The sequence below is a fragment of the Heterodontus francisci genome, chromosome 6 (assembly GCF_036365525.1).
Source record: "Heterodontus francisci isolate sHetFra1 chromosome 6, sHetFra1.hap1, whole genome shotgun sequence".
NCBI classification, from domain to species: domain Eukaryota; kingdom Metazoa; phylum Chordata; class Chondrichthyes; order Heterodontiformes; family Heterodontidae; genus Heterodontus; species Heterodontus francisci.
In genome coordinates this window covers 110997243-111017521 of record NC_090376.1, presented here as the reverse complement: position 1 = coordinate 111017521, position 20279 = coordinate 110997243, and the positions used below count along the sequence as shown (strand labels likewise).

The 20279-nt window shown below is 43.1% G+C and overlaps 1 protein-coding gene across 4 annotated transcripts in view; it reads right to left on the bottom strand.

Annotated features, from left to right (window-relative positions):
* myo16 (myosin XVI) overlaps positions 1-20279 on the bottom strand; it is an 878535-nt gene that overhangs the window by 516686 nt on the left and 341570 nt on the right. For all 4 annotated transcript variants that reach the window (XM_068034136.1, XM_068034135.1, XM_068034137.1 and 1 more), the window contains one exon: positions 4360-4510. In XM_068034136.1, coding sequence (XP_067890237.1) covers positions 4360-4510 — 151 coding nt within the window. The remainder of the gene's footprint in view (positions 1-4359; positions 4511-20279) is intronic.

Genomic DNA, 20279 nt, shown 5'->3' with positions numbered 1-20279 from the left:
TGGAGAGAAAAGTAGAGTTAATGTTGTAGGTCAGTGACCTTTCATCAGAACTGGCAAAGATTAGAAAAGAATTAGGTTTTAATCAACTGAAGGTTGGGGGAGGTGGTGGGGTTTGGTGGGGAAGAGAACCTTGAGTTCAACAATTCCAGAGCATGACTGGCTTTTTTTTATATTTTTACATTTTTTTATTATTTTATGTTATTTTTTAACCATGTGCCTTTTTTTTCATGTGTACAGCATTGCTCATTACTCTGCCATTAACACTCTCTCTGGACTAATGCTCTGTCTTTCACCACAAGCATTAACACGCTCTTTGCCTTTGACCCATAACAGCTTTGTTATTTAATCTCTTCTGCCTTCTGCCCTATCACACAGCTTCCCTTTTGTTCTCTTCCCCACCAAACACCACCAACCCCGCCCCCCCCCCCACACTTGCTTAAAACCTAATTATTTTCTAACCTTTGCCAGTTCTGATGAAAGGTCACCGACCTGAAACGTTAACTCTGCTTCTTTCTCTGCAGATGCTGCCTGACCTGCTGAGTATTTCCAGCGTTTCTGTTTGTATTTTTTGAGTTATTTCCTTATTTGGTCCTCCACACAGATTCATATGAGTTTTATAAAACGATCAAATGAACTGTAGGAAAAGAAAGCAGTCTATATGAAATATAAAGCATGTTCATAAGCAGTGCCATATTCCTCAAATGATAACTTGACTTCATTGTTAGCATACTTGCCTCTGGATCAGGAGATTGTGAGCTTTAGCTCCACACTGGGATGTGAGCTCATAATCTAGATTGACACTGCAATGCTGTGGAATAGACCTTAATCAAAGTCCTGCACTTGTGGCTTTTAAAAGTCCCAGAGCACTATAGTCTACTCCTCTTAATACTAAGTTATTGTGTCTGAAAAGATTGAATTAAGCAATTTAATAAAATGGAATTGTTTTTGGCACAATTCCAATTTGAATTAGGTGTAGACTGTATTTGAACAAAAACTCCCAGGATCCTGGCTAACATACATCCTTCAACCAATATCAGCAATGACTGGTCTTCTTGTTGCTGTTTTAGCGATGTTGCAGGTGCAGAATGGTTGTCACACCTGCCTATACAGCAGCAGGAAATACATTCTAACAAAAAATGTGAAGCCCTTTGAAATATTTCAACTAATTGTATAAATGAAAATATTTCTTACAATAAATGCTTTGATGGTGACTTCTTTTCCATGTCAATTCAGAAGCTTCCGTTCACCTAACATGATGGTATTTAAAATACACAATGAAAGACCTTGCATAAAAGAGAAAAAGGCTTGCATGCACATAGTGCCTTTTATGACCACAGGATGTCTCAGTTTACTGCTTTTGAAGTGTAGTCACGGTTATAATGTAAGAAATGTGGCAGGCCATTTGTGCACAGCAACTCCCACAAACAGAAAAGTGATAATGACCAGATGATTTTTAGTAAGGTTGATTGAGGATAAATATTGGCCAGGACACCAAGGATAACTCCCCTACGCTTCTTCAAAATGGTGCCATGGGATCTTGTTACATTCACCTGAGAGCACAGATGTGGCCTCGGTTTAACATCTCATTCAAAAGATAACGCTTCTGACCGTGCGGCACTCTCTCCATATTGGCTTAGACTTTTGTGCTCAGGTCTCTGGAGTGAGACTATGAACTCGCAAATTTCTGACTCAGAGTCGAGAGCGCTACCAACTGAACCACAGCTGACATAAGAATGTTCAGTACCCAGGGTCAACATACATTAATCACAAGTAGTAGACGTGCCATGTTGTAGAGTTTGATTTAAATGTATGCTCATTTTAAATTCCTTGATGATCAGTTGTTCATTGTTTCTTAGCTTTGGAAACTTGATGCTGCTGTTATATATATCTCAGGCCTCTATTACAGCGTTGATTTATTGTCTCTGAGATGACCTGTTAAGCCACAATAGCTTCTTTCATAATACCTGTTTAGGTCTCTTTGGTACCCAAACTCTCATACAATTGTTTCAATCAATGACAGATTGCAACATTTTACTTTTGCCTCCAGCTGTATTATTTCTATTAACACTCTGCAGGTCGCCCAGAAATGAGATTTTCAAGTCCTCAGCTTCTGCTAGATTCAAATACATCACTGCATTTCTTTGCAGCTTCTTCCAATTGGTTGTTCTAACTGCAGCAAAAATCCCTGTTTATGCAGCTTATTTAGGATTTCGCCAAAGTTGTGACAACTAATCAGGAGAAATCCTGATCAAATTCCAGGCACGTATTTCAGGGCTAAAAGGACAGTGTACTAACCTGCTATATCACCATATACTTTACTTATTGTTTAGAGCTTATTTACAATCTAAGTTAACTCAAAGTTAAATCTAAGTTAACATTTGTCATTGGGAAATTGTTAGAATCCGTCATTAAGGAAGTAGTAACAGGACATTTAGCAAGTCAAAATGCAATCCATCAGAGTCAGCATGGTTTTATGAAGGGTAAATCATGTATGACTAATTTGCTAGAGTTCTACGAAGATGTAACAAATAAAGTGGATAATGGGAATCCTGCAAATGTAGTATATCTGGACTTCCAGAAGGCATTTGATAAGGAGCTGCACAAAAGGTTAATACACAAAGTAAGACCACATGGGGTTAGGGGCAATTTATTAGCTTGGATAGAGGATTGGCTAACCAACAGAAAACGGAGTCGGGATAAATGGGTCCTTTTTTGGTTGGCAAGATGTAACTAGTGGGTGCCATAGGGTTCAGTCCTCAGGCCACAACTATTTACAATCTATATAAATGACTTGGATGCAGGGATAGAAGGTACTGTAGCCAAATTTGCAGATGACACTAAAATAGGTGGGATAGTAAGTTGCAATAAAGAAATAAGAAATTTACAAATGGATATGGATAGGTTGGGTGAATGGACCAAAATTTGGCAGATGGAGTTTAACGTGGATAAGTGTGACGTTATCCATTTTGGTCGGAAGAATCGAAAGGAAAATTATTATCTAAATGGAGAGAAACTTCTGAGTGCTTCGGTGCAGAGGGATCTGGGTGTCCTCCGGCATGAATCGTGGAAAACTAGTATGTGGGTACAGCAGGTAATAAGGAAGGCAAATGGAATTTTTGCATTTATTGCTAAAGAAATAGAGTATAAAAGTAGGGAAGTGTTGCTGCAACTGTACAAGGCATTAATGAGACCGCACCTGAAGTATTGTGTACAGTTTTGGTCCCCTTACTTGAGGAGGGCTGTAGTTGCATTGGAGGCAGTTCAGAGGAGGTTCACTAGATTGATTCCAGAGATGAAGGGTTTGTCTTATGAAGAGAGATTGAGCAATTTAGGCCTTTACTCTCTGGAGTTTGGAAGAATGAGAGGAGATCTAATTGAGGTATATAGGATGATTAAAGGGATTGACAAAGTAGACGTAGAGAGGATGTTTCCTCTTGTGGGGCAATCTAGAATGAGAGGTCATAGTTTTATGATAAGGGGTGGCAGATTTAAAACAGAGATGAGGAGAAATTACTTCTCTCAAAGGGTTGTGAGTCTGTGGAATTCACTACCCCAGAGTGCGGTGGATGCCGGGACATTGAGTAAATTTAAGGAGGAGATAGACAGATTTTTAATTAGTAATGGGTTGAAGGGTTATGGAGAACGGGCAGGAAAGTGGAGTTGAGGCCGAGATGAGATCAGCCATGATCGTATTGAATGGTGGAGCAGGCTGAAGGGGCTGAATTGTCTACTCCTGCTCCTAGTTCTTATGTTCTTATGTTCAAAGATGCACTTGAGCCCTTGTGAACCACCAAGCAAACAGATGATCATTGTTATTGGTTAGCACTGGATTAAATAGCAAAATGGAGGGTTTTTTTCTCAAAATATGCTCAGTTCAAATTATCAAACATGACTTTGTGAGAAATGCTAATAGTTAATACGCTTGGATACATTAAATACTAACAGCTGGTGAAGGATTTCTGAAGCATTATGCTTATTAACACCTGAATTAAAGCACTGTATTACACCTTGACAGTCCGGAAAGAAGTTTCTTAAATTGTCTTGAATACACAACAGTGAAAAAATAAATGTTAGTAATTAGCATAGCTGTTCATTACCAAATTCAATCAGAGCTATTTCGCAAAGTTCAGCCAAAGATCAATGTTAATAACTGTGAAGAAAGTCAACAAAGTCAAAATATTTGAAGCTTTTAGGCAACAAGTAAGAAGAACAGCTCAGTTGCTGTCCTGCAATCTTATATTAGTAACAAAGAAGCAATGTGTCATACAGTGATTCTATTATAGTTTTATTATAGTTTCTAGGCTCAGTAAGTACCAATTAAATCTGGTATTCTATACAAAGATAAACGTTTATAGGTACCTGCTCAAGTTTGGATGTGCCGTTCACTGTCAGGTTGTCACAGTGGTTTTCTTGTGAATTCTGTCTGCACAAGCTCCCAGAGGTGTCTTTAAACATTGTATCTTTTTCCGACATGCTATCTTGTTTGGCAATGGGCAGGGTGAGAGGGTTGCTGAAGGATTAAGATATATATGTACAAGTTAGACCATCTTCTCCCACAAAGGTGAGCAGTCAGGGACAATTCAGATTAAAATCAGTGCAACTCTTTTGATTCAGGCACTATTAACTGCCACCAACATGTGGAACTGCACATTGTAAGTGAACAGGATACTGGGTCACAAAGGTTTTAAGATCACTTTGATGATGTCTGCTACTTTCTGCATGTCAAATCCCAATGAAAAGCAAAATGATACAAAGAGAATATTGATGATCTTATCATGTTCAGTCAACTGTGTGGACCAAAGACGTGATCGCATTGTTAAGAACTCAAATTTGATTGACACATTTTGTGGGGGTGGGGCAGGGTGTTAGAAAAATGAATGTTAATGGTGCGTTGCAGACACTTGTGTGTGAACTATGGATGTTAATAGCTGATACCCTTACTGTACTCAGCAGGGACATTGATCTGATAGCAGATAGTTGTAGAACTAATCGAATCAGTACAAAGACTCTTAATTCAGGTATAATGAATTTATCGACCACCGCATCCTGTTAAATGAGTGGAGCATCTATATAGCAGTTTCTCCTTGGCCAAGGTCCCATGTTGCATACTGAATAATGAGGCCAAGTTTAATTCATTTTTAAGTAGCAGCTACATTGTTTTTTGGGCATGTTCCAGGAGTTGGAGTACATTTGACTAACAAAGAATGAAGTCCATACGTGACCTTCTCATATGAATTATTTATAGCTGAAGGCTAAATCTCAAAACTCAAACTGGCAACTGGAAATGGGTTTTATGGTAAGTCATAAAAGCATTTGGGCAGTAACATAATTTACTGATTTATCATTATAATGAATGCATTATTGAAACATGTTATCTTCTTGACTGCTGGAATTATCTTAACCTTTGATGTGGCACAAAAGCTGACAATTTAATTAGTTTTTTCCTCATTTATTTTGATTTCATTTTACACTTTAAAAAATTACCCATCCAACAAAGTATCATTTAATTTACTACAGTTGCACTGCTTACAGACAGATAAAAACTCTCTTTGTTGAGTACTATAGGATCAGTACTGAGGGAGTATTGTTGGATGAAATGACAGAATAAGGACCAGTTCAAAGAAGTATTCTGAACAACATTATTTCTTGAGCCAACACTACCAAAATTAATTGTCATATGAACTGATCTTTCATCTCATTGCTTTATGTGGGGTGTTTCCAATTGTCTGCCATTCTTGCCAATACAACAGCTGCTATTTAACTTCAAAATACCTGATTGTGTATGAAATGCTTTGACATTTCAATGTAATAACATACTATATAAAATTTATCTGCCTTTCTATAACTGTTTTTTCTGCCTCTGCTCCATTCTAATTATTTTTTATATCTCTATCGTTTCCTCCAGAAGTGATATTGGATGTAGAATAGGTCGTTTAAATATGGGAGCATATCCCATTATTTGTTCTGATGAAGGGTCACTGACCTAAAACATTAGGTCTGCTTCTCTCTCTACAGATTTCTCTTTCCCCGCCTTTACATTGAGGATACACTCCATCCTGTTCTGTGGCACTACCATCGTGCTAAATAGGATACATTTTGAAAGATCTAGCAATGCAAAACTGGGCATCTATGTGGCGCTGTGGGCCATCAGCAGCAGCAGAATTGTACTCAACCACAATCTGCAACCTCATGGCCCGGTATATTCCCCACTCTACTATTACCATCAAGCCAGGAGACCAACCCTGGTTCAATGAAGAGTGCAGGAGGGGATGCCAGGAGCAGCACCAGGCATACCTCAAAATGAGGTGTCAACCTGGTGAAGCTACAACACAGGACTACTTGCGTGCCAAACTACATGAACAGCATGCGATAGATAGAACTAAGTGATCCCATAACCAACGGATCAGATCTAAGCTCTGCAGTCCTGCCACATCCAGCCGTGAATGATGGTGGGCAATTAACCAACTAACTGGAGGAGGTGGCTCCACAAATATCCTCATTCTCAATGATGGGGGAGCCCAGCACATCAGTGCGAAAGATAAGGCTGAAGCATTTGCAACAATCTTCAGCCAGAAGTGCCGAGTTGATGATCCATCTCGGCCTCCTCCTAAAGTCCCCAGCATCACAGATGCCAGACTTCAGCCAATTCGATTCACTTCACGTGATATCAAGAAACGACTGAAGGCACTGGATACTGAAAAGGTATTGGTCCTGGCAATATTCTGGCAATAGTACTGAAGACCTGTGCTCCAGAACTTGCCGCGCCCCTAGCCAAGCTGTTCCAGTACAGCTACAACACTGGCATCTACCCTGCAATGTGGAAAATTAACCAGATATGTCCTGTACACAAAATGCAGGACAAGTCCAACCTGGCCAATTACCACCCTATCAGTCTACCCTCAATCATCAGTAAAGTGATGGAAGTTGTCATCAACAGTGTCATCAAGCGGCACTTGCTTAGCAATAACCTGGTCAGTGACAGTCAGTTTGGGTTCCGCCAGGGCCACTCAGCTCCTGACCTCATTGCAGCCTTGGTTCAAACATGGACAAAAGGGCAGAACTCAAGAGGTGAGTCGAGAGTAACTGCCCTTGACATCAAGGCAGCATTTAACCGAGCATTTAACCATCAAGGAGCCCTAGCAAAACTGAAGTCAATGGGAATCGGGGGGAAACTCTCCGCTGGCTGGAGTCATACCTAGCACAAAGGAAGATGGTTGTAGTTGTTAGAGGTCAATCATCTGAGCTCCAGGACATCATTACCTCAGGGTAATGTCCTAGGCCCAACCATCTTCAGCTACTTCATCAATGACCTTCCTTCAATAATAAGCTCAGAAGTGGGGATGTTCGCTGATGATTGCACAACGTTCAGCAACATTCGTGACTCCTCAGATACTGAAGCAGTCCATGAAGAAATGCAGCAAGACCTGGACAAATATCCAGGCTTGGGCTGATAAGTGGCAAGTAACATTCGCGCCACATAAGTGCCAGCCAATGACCATCTCCAACAAGAGAGAATCTAACCATCTCCCCTTGACATTCAATCATTATCATCGCTGAAACCCCACGATCAACATCCTAGGGGCTACCATTTACCAGAAACTGAACTGGAGTAGCCATATAAATACTGTGGCTACAAGAGCAGGTCAGAGGGTAGGAATCCCGTGACGAGTAACTCACCTCCTGACTCCCCAAAGCCTGTCCACCATCTACAAGGCACAAGTCAGGAGTGTGATGGAATAGTCTCCACTTGCTTGGATGGATGCAACTCCAACAATACTCAAGAAGCTCAACACTATCCAGGACAAAGCTGCCCGCTTGATTGGCATCCCATCCACAAACATTCACTCCCTCCACCTCCGACGCACAATGGCAGCAGTGTGTACCATCTATAAGATGCGTTGCAGCAATGCACCAAGGCTCCTTCGACAGCACCTTTCAAACCCACAACCCCTACCACCTAGAAGGACAAGGGCAGCAGATGCATGGCAATACCACCACCTGCAAGTTCCCCTCCAAGCCACACACCATCCAGGCTTGGAACTATATCACCGTTCCTTCACTGTCGCTGGATCAATATCCTAGAACACCCTTCCTTACAGCACTGTGGGTGTACCTACCTCCCATGGACTGCAGCGGTTCAAGAAGGCAGCACACCACCACCTTCTCAAGGGCAATTAGGGATGGGCAATAAATGTTGGCCTAGCCAGCGACACTCACATCCCATGAATGAATACAAAAAAAGATGCTGCCAGATCTGCTGAGTATTTCCAGCATTTTTTGTTTGTGTTCCCACTATTTGTGTCTTGGCGATGCTGGACCCAAAGAATGCTAATGCATCTCATGTCTAGTTTCACCCTGGGTAGTGGGTTTGGTGGGTAAATATTAAAGAGAGTTTTGGCAAGGTGCAATCAATTGTACTAATCAAAGGGCAAAATTCAAATTGAACATAGTTTTCTTTTAAATCTTTAGCCAGCACCACTGATCATGATACATTGTGGCAAAATGCCACAGCAATCCCTTCCACAAGCTGAGGCAAATAACCCAGATGCACTTTAAATAGGCCTCCATCACCAGCCCTATTTATTTAAATTATTGTTACCATAAGGAATTGGTCGGGTCAGAAGTGCAGGCAAGAGGCAGAAAGAGGTCTCACCCCATTGATGATTAGCTACTACCGAAATAAAGAGAAAAAACCATCCCTTTTTTTGTATGTCTGTTACATATTTTTCTCATTATGTATCTCCCCAGGTCTGACTATTTCCTCACTCCCTTCTCAGTTGCCTTTTTTGTTCCTTTCATCTTCCTCTCCCTCCTCTCTCTTCTCTGATATCTCTCTCACAAGTTTCTTCATTGAAGTGCTCTGTATCTTTGAGCTTTACTAAAACCCAGAGGATGCAGTGCCTGTGATATTCCTGATTTCTGCTGATGGCTACATTTAGCATCCTTTTGCCAGCTTGGCTCGGTAGCAAGCACTTTTTCTTGCCAGTCAGTGAGTTGTGGGTTGAAGCCTCACTTGAACATATTAGGTTGGTGGGGGAAGTGGGGGGGGGCCTTCTCCCATTCCACTGCCATAACTCCAGGAGAAGCTTGAGAGAAAAGGGTTTCACCCCAATAATCTATGTTGACACTTTTTGTGCAGCATTAATGGAATGTTCCATTGTCCAAGGTGCTGTCTTTCAATGGGGCATTAAATGGAGATGCCATCTGCTCGTTTGTGAATGCTATTCAAAGAAGAGCAGGGAGTTCTCCTGATGGCTCGATAAACAGACCTCTCTCAACCACCACCACAAAAATGGTCATTCATTTATTTTTTGTTTTGTGAGATCATGCTGTGTACCAATTATTGGGCAAAATCCCAGAACTCCCTTCCTAATAGCACTGTAGGTGTACCCCAAGGACTGGAGTGGTTCAAGAAGGCAACTCACCATCACCTCCTCAAGGGCAATTAGGATTGGGCAATAAATGCTGGCCTAGCCAACGACGCCCATGTCCAATGAACAAATAAAAAAGTGTTGCCACATTGCCTACATTATACAAATTACTGCACTTCAAAGTAACAAATTGGTTAGGAAGCTATCTGGGAAACCCTGAGGACATGATAAAGTGCTGCAAGTTCTTCCTTTCTTTTACAACACAATTATGATTTTGCTGTCACTATGAACCATGAACAGAGGAATTCTTGACTTATGGTGAGTTATCGAGTCATTTACGGTGCAGAATGAGGCCATTTGGTCCAACGAGTCCATGCCGGAGTTCAGAATCTTTCCCACAGATGAAGAAAGACAAAAGGAAAGTCATTCAACACACTCATGTACATTTATTAATCCGAATGTTTGACTACAGAGTCCTACTTTTGGAGGCAAGTCGGCAGGCCATGTACATGCTTTCTGAAACACAGCGAGGTGCTGCACATTGAGAACCGCAAGAAGTAAAGCAGTGAACATACAGAATCATTTAAGCCCTGTTTCGTCCCATTTACCTACAATTTCCTTTCCCTAAAAAGCTAAAAAGTTGCACATTTTTCAAAGATTTGACAACTTTAATATTTAAAAGGAAATCTCAGTGACATGTGAGGTATTTTCAATGCGATTGTGTTATAAACTACCAGTAATCACCCTACTCTACTTCTCTCACTATCTTATAGAGCCTGAACGACTTTCCGCCTTGGTTTGATTTGTATTTTTCCCTCTTCTACAATGGATCTCCAAAATCAAAACTTTCTTTTTGCTTTCTTACTTTCCTCTCTTTTTTTCCATTTATCTATCTCTCTCTGTTGGAGCATTCATTCTTTTATCCATACATTTTTTTCCCCCAAACTCCTACCCCCCAACTTCCCGAAAAAGCACTTAGAGATATTTTCTACATCAAAGGTGAATACAAATGCAAGTTATTGCTGATGATCCCTTTTGGTTTTTATGTGTTTCTATTATGTAAACTGATGAGATGCATGAAAGAGAAAAATAACCCGAATAGGAGACCATGGCTTTAAGAGGCAAGCAGCAGATGGTAAAACTTATTTTTGGCTGTAGATATTATGGCTGCAAAACCTGCTTCCAAATCACCAATAGTTTCAGTGTTACTGTTGCTGGTGAATATGAAAAATGCCATTAGTTCCGCTCCTGACCGCTTCTTGAACACCCCGCGCTGAATGCCATGTTGTTGAAGTGTTAGCTTAGGCGTTACGTGCATGTGCAGGAGGTATTCAGAGTGCACAGATTGTGACACTAGTCAGAATCTAATGCTGATTTGATGCCTGGCCTAGGATTTTGAGCCTTGCTGCTTCAGTTAATGCTCTCTCTTAAACACACACAACTGAGCATGCATTCAGCAGCATGAGAGACCACCACCAGTGCTATTTAAAGACATCACAATCAGCATGCAAATTAGTTGCTTTTTACTGTCTATTTGCTCTTGCAGAGTTAGTGGAAGTTTTGGGTTTGTTGGAAGAGTTATGAAAATCTTGTTAAGTCAACAAGGAGTGGTGCTGAACATAGGGAAGGTATTATGTACATCTGAAGGCCTCTGTGTACAACCTTTGCTCTCAATTATATAAACAATAGGGCTGAATATTCTGATCATGCCACCTGGAGCAGCAGCGGTTGTGCAAAATGGCGGCGCTCCCGCTTGTCCCATGATTGGCCGTGCTGCCATGATTACGCAGCGGCCTTTTGTATAATGGAGGCGGCTGGCCCCCCCAATCACATGGCTGGGTGGAAATGGAGATGGCATTCATGTTGCCAACTTTAAAAGCCGCCAACTCTGCTTCGCTGTGTTCCTGCATTCTATGGAAGCTTACTGAAGCAACACTTCAGTGCTGTTCCAAAAAGTTAAAACTCAGCAAGCTGCCCCACTAGGCATCCTTCTGATCATGTTGGAGGTCCGAGCAAAGTTTCCCACAGTTCAGTGATGCCTCCCTTCTTATTCTCCTCCAGGCTGCAAGGCAAAGGCGGGAGGTCCTCTTCCTCAGCGATGGCAAGAAGAGATCCTCATACCTGATCAAGCAAGCCTGGACAGAGATCGCAGAGAAGGTTAGTAGTTGTGAGGTCACTGACGAAACTGGGTCTCATGTAGGAAGAAGGTCAATGACCTCCAGCATTCAAAGAACAAAGAACAGCACAGCACAGGAACAGGCCATTCGGCCCTCCAAGCCTGCGCCGATCTTGATGCCTGCCTAAACTAAAACCTTCTGCACTTCCGGGGACCGTATCCCTCTATTCCCATCCTATTCATGTATTTGTCTAGATACCTCTTAAACGTCGCTATCGTACCTGCTTCCACCACCTCTCCCGGCAGCAAGTTCCAGGCACTCACCACCCTCTGTGTGAAGAACTTGCCTCGCACATCCCCTCTAAACTTTGCCCCTCGCACCTTAAACCAATGCCCCCTAGTAACTGACTCTTCCACCCTGGGAAAAAGCTTCTGACTATCCACTCTGTCCATGCCACTCATAACTTTGTAAACCTCTATCATGTCGCCCCTCCACCTCTGTCATTCCAGTGAAAACAATCCGAGTTTATCCAACCTCTCCTCATAGCTAATGCCCTCCAGACCAGGCAACATCCTGGTAAACCTCTTCTGTACCCTCTCCAAAGCCTCCACGTCCTTCTGGTAGTGTGGCGACCAGAATTGCACGCAATATTCTAAGTGTGGCCTAACTAAAGTTCTGTACAGCTGCAACATGACTTGCCAATTTTTATACTCTATGCTCCGACCGATGAAGGCAAGCATGCCGTATGCCTTCTTGACTACCTTATCCACCTGCGTTGTCACTTTCAGTGACCTGTGGACCTGTATGCCCAGATCTCTCTGCTTGTCAATACTCCTAAGGGTTCTGCCATTTACTGTATACTTCCCACCTGCATTAGACCTTCCAAAATGCATTACCTCACATTTGTCCAGATTAAACTCCATCTGCCATTTCTCCGCCCAAGTCTCCAACCGATCTATATCCTGCTGTATTCTCAGACAATCCTCATCACTATCCGCAGCTCCACCAACCTTTGTGTCGTCCGCAAACTTACTAATCAGACCAGCTACATTTTCCTCCAAATCATTTATATATACTACAAAGAGCAAAGGTCCCAGCACTGATCCCTGTGGAACACCACTAGTCACATCCCTCCATTCAGAAAAGCACCCTTCCACTGCTACCCTCTGTCTTCATGACTGAGCCAGTTTTGTATCCATCTTGCCAGCTCACCTCTGATCCCGTGTGACTTCATCTTTTGTACCAGTCTGCCATGAGGGACCTTGTCAAAGGCTTTACTGAAGTCCATATAGATAACATCCACTGCCCTTCCTTCATCAATCATCTTTGTCACTTCCTCAAAAAACTCAATCAAATTAGTGAGACACAACCTCCCCTTCACAAAAGGTAAGTAAAGGTAAGTGCCACGTTCCAAAAGTGCTTGGTATGATCTGGTTGTCACTGCACATTATGCCACATGGGTGCTACTGCCATTTCAAAGACAGGGAGGTCATAGCAGATTGCTAGCAGATGACTGACTGCATAAGTGAACCAAGTCTCCCTTAGTAATACCTCAGAGCAAGTTAGATCCATGACAGGTTGAGTCAGTATGCCAGACAAAGCATCCCCAAGTGTTGATGAAGTGCCCACGTTAGTAGAACTGTGATGTTGAAGTTTGGCAATGTTCAATATCTGCATCCTTGCTGTTTGAGAAGAGGGCCCATAACAGGAGGGAGATGGCAGGACCGGTGGCGGAGTGCCTGACCTGCATCCTGTAAGTCAAGCTAAAGAGGAGGCACTGCAAATAGCTGGGAGCCAAAGAGGACGTGCCATCTCAGATGTGGAGCACGGGGTCCCAACGCAAGAGAGTGATTTTTGCTGATCAGATAAAAATGCAATAGTCATGGTGAATTAGCTCTGGGATGCTGTCCTTAATGGGATATGTGTAGCCTGACCCACACATATGCTGTTTGCATTGTATCTTGCAGGTTGCCATTTGCATGAGAGCACAGACCCCGAGACTGAGGACAACCTCTGAGGACGAGGAGCACTCAGAGGATGTACCGTGCCATGACTCTCCTGCACCTTCCACCAGTGCAGATACTTTCACCTCGGCTTTACAATCAGAGTCACAATCTGGTGAGAGAACGATATACGCGCACAAGCAGTTGGCTGAGGCTGAGACAGCCAAGGCCTCTGACAGTCGAGGACTATGGTTGGCCGAGTCCATGCTGAGCCCCAGCTTGATGATGACTCTCTGGTGTTGACAGCACAGGGCATGGTGGAGTTGCAGGGAGACGTAAGGCAACATCTGGAAGACATGTCAGAGGCCATGCCTTGTCTTGAACGGCCGGTGGTGGAGTCCATCCATGCCATGACTGCTGCCATGTCCCAGGTATATGAGCGTAAGGCTTCATCCAAAAGGAGGTTGGTAACCCTCTTGGAGAGCTACATTCCACAGATGCGCAACGATCTGCAAACCCTCGCCTTGGCCATGAGGTCCACACAGTAGTGGCAGGGCGAGAGAAGGAGTTTGGAGAATGATCCAGCTTCTGGTCCTACTCCAGTAAGCAGGGAAGTTCCAAGGAGCCTGGAGAGGGTGGAGGAGAGGATGCGCTCCACAGCTTAGGTCTCCCCTCTGGGCGATTCGAGTGTGCACACCGGCTCCTCATCCCCTCCACCAGTGAGCCAAGCTCCAGAAGCCACGATGCCTGAGAACAGTCCTGCACCAGTGCAGGAAGTCTTCAGGCAGCTGGGGCCCTCCAGGCCGCAGGCACCCAAGGTCGCCCGCTGAAGTCATCCCAAGCTAAGGGGCATCATGATCAGCAGCCTGCCTCCAGTCCAACTGCTATTGCAAGGGGATGTACCCACAGGAGCACATGCAAACATATAAAAAAGACACCTTTGCAAACATGGGTATTCATAGATGAAATAAATATCTCATGTTTAATGTAATTAAAAGTTCATTGGTGCAAATCCTCAGCCTTCATTGATGGATAACAGCATTTCACCATGGCATGAGTGTAACTACGGAAATCCCCTCAAACACCTTACTACATTGTCAAAGTGACCACTGACATCATTAACATGCCAATGACCATGATTGTTTCATTACTCAAATGACGTCACATGGGAATTGGCTGAATTGGATGCTGACATTCATGCTGGAGGGCAAGATAGTACGGAGGCAGAAAACTTGACACGACATGCATGATGGTGAATTTTGGTCAGATCTATATTCATTGCAAGTCATAGATTTCGAGAACACTCCATTATAAGGCTTTGTCTTGCCTCCCTTACATGCTGCTCAAGATGTCTGCCCTCCATCACTCTGCTAGGATATTCCACGGCTGCTTGGCCTTGTGTGCCCTCTGTGTCCTCACCGTCAGAAAATGTTTCATGCTCCTACATGTCTTCCTCTGGCAATGCCTCCCTCCTGTGTAGTGCTATGTTATGTGGAACACAGCAGACCACAAAGTTGCATCTAACCTTCTGTGCGGCGTACTGTAGGGCTCCACCAGATCTATCGAGGCAGCGGAAACGCATCTTCAGCACACCAATGACCTGCTTGATGGTCACTCTGGTGGAGCTGTGACAGGCATTTTAACACTCTTCTGCATCATTACTGGGGTTCCTTACAGGTATCAGAAACCATGGCTTCAATGGGTAGCCCTTATCCTCAAGAATCCACCCCGAAGGCGAGCAAGGTTGGGGGGATGTTGCGGGGAATGAAAAGATGTGGTACCTGGGACTGCCGAAGTTTGAATGAGTCATGGCAGCTTCCCAGGAAGTGGGCTCCCTTATTGTTAGCTTAATACAGAATATCTAAAGAGTCTGCTGATATAAAAGAAACAGGAGCTTTATTGAAACATGTCTTACTGCTATGGTTTACATCTTCCGAGACTGCACGAGGGAGTCACATGATGTGGATTTACATCATTTCCTGTGAGGAAGTACACAGTATGATTACCATATTAACCACTTAGAATTAACCTATTAACAACCCAATGTCTAATATAACACATTAAACTACATCTTCCCCCAAGTCTCTGATTTCCATTTCTACATGGACAATCGCTCTGGCAATTTCACAAGTCTACCATAATGACTTCTCTTCTCCCTCCAGAGGGGATTGAGGTTTTAAGTCCTGTGAATGGTCTCTCAGACTCTGCTATGCAAGTGGAATTTGTAGATGACTGAGGTTCACCATTTGGGTTGTCCTTTGGATTGGTGGATAAATGCAGCATCTTTCGTCCATTAAATTTAGTAGATGACTGATTCCCCGGGATAGGAGTTTGCTTCTGTATAGCCACCAATGTATGCCTGTTCCATCTCACCATACCATGCTCTGTTTTGATAAAGTAGCACCGTGGATGTGGCATCTGTTCAACCATCTCCTGGTTGGAGGACTGGTAGGTTTTGTGCCTTGTGATGTTTGTCATAGTTCCACATCTGTTTGGAATGATCTCTGTCCTCTTTCTCCCTCACTTTGTCCAAGTCAGCAACTCGTACTTGCGACATGAATGTGTGTGTGAGAGTAGGAAGTTGGGTTTTCAGTCTGCTTCCCATTAGGAGTTCACATGGCGCACAACCATTTTTGAGTGGAGTTGAACGATAGCTCAGAAGTGCAAGTTGGATATCATTATTTTTCTTCGGCAATGCTTTCACTGTGCACACTCTTCCTCCAGCTTCATTGTTAGCTTGAGAGTATCTTGGTGAGCCGGTGATATGAACAAATCCATATGATATCGTGAACTCTCTAAAGTATTCATTGGCAAACTGCTGTCCATTGTCTGAGAATACAAGGTCTGGGATTCCATGTGTTGCAAATGTCTCCTTCAATGATGTAATTACTGCTTCAGAAGTGTGATCCTGAATTTGCTTGACTCCTATCCATCTGGAGTAGTAGTCTACTATGATCAAGAACATTTTACCTCTGTATTTGAAAAGGTCCAACCCAAGACATTCCCATGGTCTTGATGGGAAGGAAGATGACATCAATGGTTCTCTTGTTTCCTGACGATGAATAGCACAAGTGATACATCTTGATATCATCTCTTCTAGTGATTTTATGAGACCTGGCCACCTAACAGAATATCTTGCACTAGCTCGACATTTTGTGATGCCCAAATATCCTTGGTGCAATCTTTATAGTATAGCAAGTCTCAGAACTCTCGGAATGACTACTCTCTCATCATGGATGAGTAAATCATCATCTACACTGGGATGTCCTCTCTGTTCATAGTACTGTCTGAGAATGGGACGTGAGACGGCCGATGGGTCTGATACCAGTGGCGAGCTCGCTGTACAATGTGTCTTTGGGGATCCTGCCATCTTCCATGCGGCTCACATGGCCAAGCCATCTCAAGCGCCGCTGACTCAGTAGTGTGTATAAGCTGGGGGTGTTGGCCGCTTCAAGGACTTCTGTGTTGGAGATATAGTCCTGCCACCTGATGCCAAGTATTCTCCGAAGGCAGCGAAGATGGAATGAATTGAGACGTCGCTCTTGGCTGGCATACGTTGTCCAGGCCTCGCTGCCGTAGAGCAAGGTACTGAGGACACAGGCCTGATACACTCGGACTTTTGTGTTCCGTGTCAGTGCGCCATTTTCCCACACTCTCTTGGCCAGTCTGGACATAGCAGTGGAAGCCTTTCCCATGTGCTTGTTGATTTCTGCATCTAGAGACAGGTTACTGGTGATAGTTGAGCCTAGGTAGGTGAACTCTTGAACCACTTCCAGAGCTTGGTCGCCAATATTGATGGATGGAGCATTTCTGACGTCCTGCCCCATGATGTTCGTTTTCTTGAGGCTGATGGTTAGGCCAAATTCATTGCAGGCAGCCGCAAACCTGTTGATGAGACTCTGCAGGCACTCTTCAGTGTGAGATGTTAAAGCAGCATCGTCAGCAAAGAGGAGTTCCCTGATGAGGACTTTCCGTACTGAGGACTTCGCTCTTAGACGGGCAAGGTTGAACGACCTGCCCCCTGATCTTGTGTGGAGGAAAATTCCTTCTTCAGAGGACTTGAACGCATGTGAGAGCAGCAGGGAGAAGAAAATCCCAAAAAGTGTGGGTGCGAGAATACAACCCTGTTTCACGCCACTCAGGATAGGAAAGGGCTCTGATGAGGAGCCACCATGTTGAATTGTGCCTTTCATATTGTCATGGAATGAGGTGATGATACTTAGTAGCTAAGAATGCAGGGTTAGACCCCTGCATATCCCCGCTCACTCTTCCCTTTAAGAATGCAGAGTTAGACACCTGTGTATCCGCCCTCCCTCCTCCCTTCTGTAATGCAGAGTGAAGACCCGCTGGCTTTTCAGATCATGAATGGGACGGCATGTGACGGCTGCCTGTTCAATGAAAAATCCAGCAATGTCAGTGGAGAGGCGGCGGGCGGTATAATCAGCATAGGTAAGTACTCCTTACCATATGCTAATTGTGGTGCCACCACCATGCGGCGGGGGGGGGAAGGGGTGCCGCACCGAGGTCCCGCCGCCAGTAAAATGCGGCGGGCCCATCTCGACGTTGCGGGTCGAGGCGGGCCACTCCCCGCAGCATTTTACTGGCCCCCACGCTGCAATCTGCGGCGTCGAGGGGCCAGTAAAATTCAGCCCTCTATTTCATGGAAAAGGTGTCGTCATTTGCTTTTGAGAGCAGTGTACTAATGGAAGGCCACCGATTGGATGTTTATACTTTGAGCACCAACAGAAAGTGATTACTGTCAAGAAGATGTAAAAGTGCAAAAGCAAATTTTTATATTCAGCATGTTTTTCACAACAGAAAATAGAGGAAATATATGATATCCAAACACTACTTACTGCTATGAATAGCATCAATTAGAAAATCCACAGAACTATTCAGTGTAATGTACCAGGAGGCTCTCCCCAACAGATTGAGGTGCACAAATGCCAGAGGATGATGTGGGTGGTAGTTATATAATGAGATAATCAATTTTTGCTAATAGTCTATCTTGAGCCAGTCTTCTCACAATACTACCATACCATGTAATTTTCGATTCAACAATTACTTGACAATTGCATGAATAGGATGGGAATAGAGGGATATGGACCCCGGAAGTGCAGAAGGTTTTGGTTTAGACAGGCATCATGATCGGCGCAGGCTTGGAGGGCCGAATGGCCTCTTCCTGTGCTGTACTGTTCTTTGTTCTCTGTTCTTTGTTGTTCAACCTTACTATCAATAACTCACAATCACTGAATTTCTGAGTCAGAATTCATGAATTATTTCAGCATAATCATAAATTATAATTTACAACAGCATTATTCTTCTTTGCTATGAAAAAAAAATATGAACTGAATATTTATGACACATTAAATATAGATTTCTATTTCTAATATAGAAAGAGCTAACGTAAAGCAGGAATCTTCTCTGGAACAGAGAAGAAAATCTGCATTTGAAATCTTTGATCTTTTCCTTTTGAACAAATGAAATTCCGTATGAACATCGCCCGATATCCTCCATGTTCTATTCGCTTCCTGTGTTGCAGTATATTGATTTGTAAATTCTAACTCCTTTATTTCAAACCCCTCCCCTGGCCACATCTCTGAATGATCTCCCCCTCCCATTGCTGCGTGCACCATATGCCCCTCTAATCCAAGGTTTCTCCTCACTGAGTTCTGATGAAAGGTCACTGACCTGAAATGTTAACTTTGCTTCTCTCTCCACAGATGCTGCCAGACCTGCTGAGTATTTCCAGCACTTTTTGTTTTTATTGTTTCTCCTCGATCATTCCACTTCATCACAAGTGGCCCTCAGTCTTCTGGAACAGTATCCATTTTTTCTGCCTTGTTACCTCAATCCTTGCTTTCAAAACCTCTTGTTGATTATGTCTTTAAGTCCCCATCCCCTATGTCCACTCTGTCCTCTTCCTCCTTATTGTACAGCACTCAGACATTTTTCTGCAAGTGATGGGCACTATATAAATGCAAGGTGAAGTTTCTCAGTGCTGTATCTCTAAATAAATAAATAAATAAATAATTGAAACCTCCATTGTGATTTCATCTAAAAAGGTCTTCTGTTTCTAATATTTAAATTTGATAGGGCTTATGTGGAGAAACTGTTTTTTACTTATGAGTGAGTCCAAAACAAGGGAGTATCAATATAAGATGGCCATGAACTGATCAAATAAGGAATTTAGAAGGAATTAATTTACAAAGAGAGTGGTGGGAATGTGGAACTATTGGATTCCTGTGTCAAATACAAAGATGCTGCATGCAAGCAAAAGTCTGGAATCGGAACCAGAGGAGAAGAATCTTGTTTTTTAAAGTTTTCTTTAAAAATTCAAGTTTCTTTTACCTCTGGTCTGTCACCACAAGAAATAATATGAAGTGGGACAATGTTGATTAATTGTGATAGACTTTTTTTGTTACCTTCCTTTGTACCAGTTTGCACATCAAAGGAAATAGAGACAAGTGGTTTCCCATTACTATCCATTTTTCCTATTTTGCTGTGCCACTGTAACAAGTCAAGAGCTAGTGAGGGTTCTGCGAAGATTTATGCAGTGATGATGAGTAAAGAGTATCAGGAATAGTCTGGCAGCAAATATTAAAATTAAAATACATATTTTCTGATGATAATGTAGAAATTCTGGTGGCACCACTATGGCATGGATCATTCTGCTCATTGCTCAGCTCCACTATGAATCCATCCCAAATCCCAGAAAAGGGGTCATTTAAATCAAAGAGTTGGATGCACAAGCTCATATAGCAATGCAGTGAGGCACCTGACCCACAGTGTTCCCTTGCCATAAATCTATCTCCTAGTACGCTGAGGTTGAATTCCTCCTCTGATTT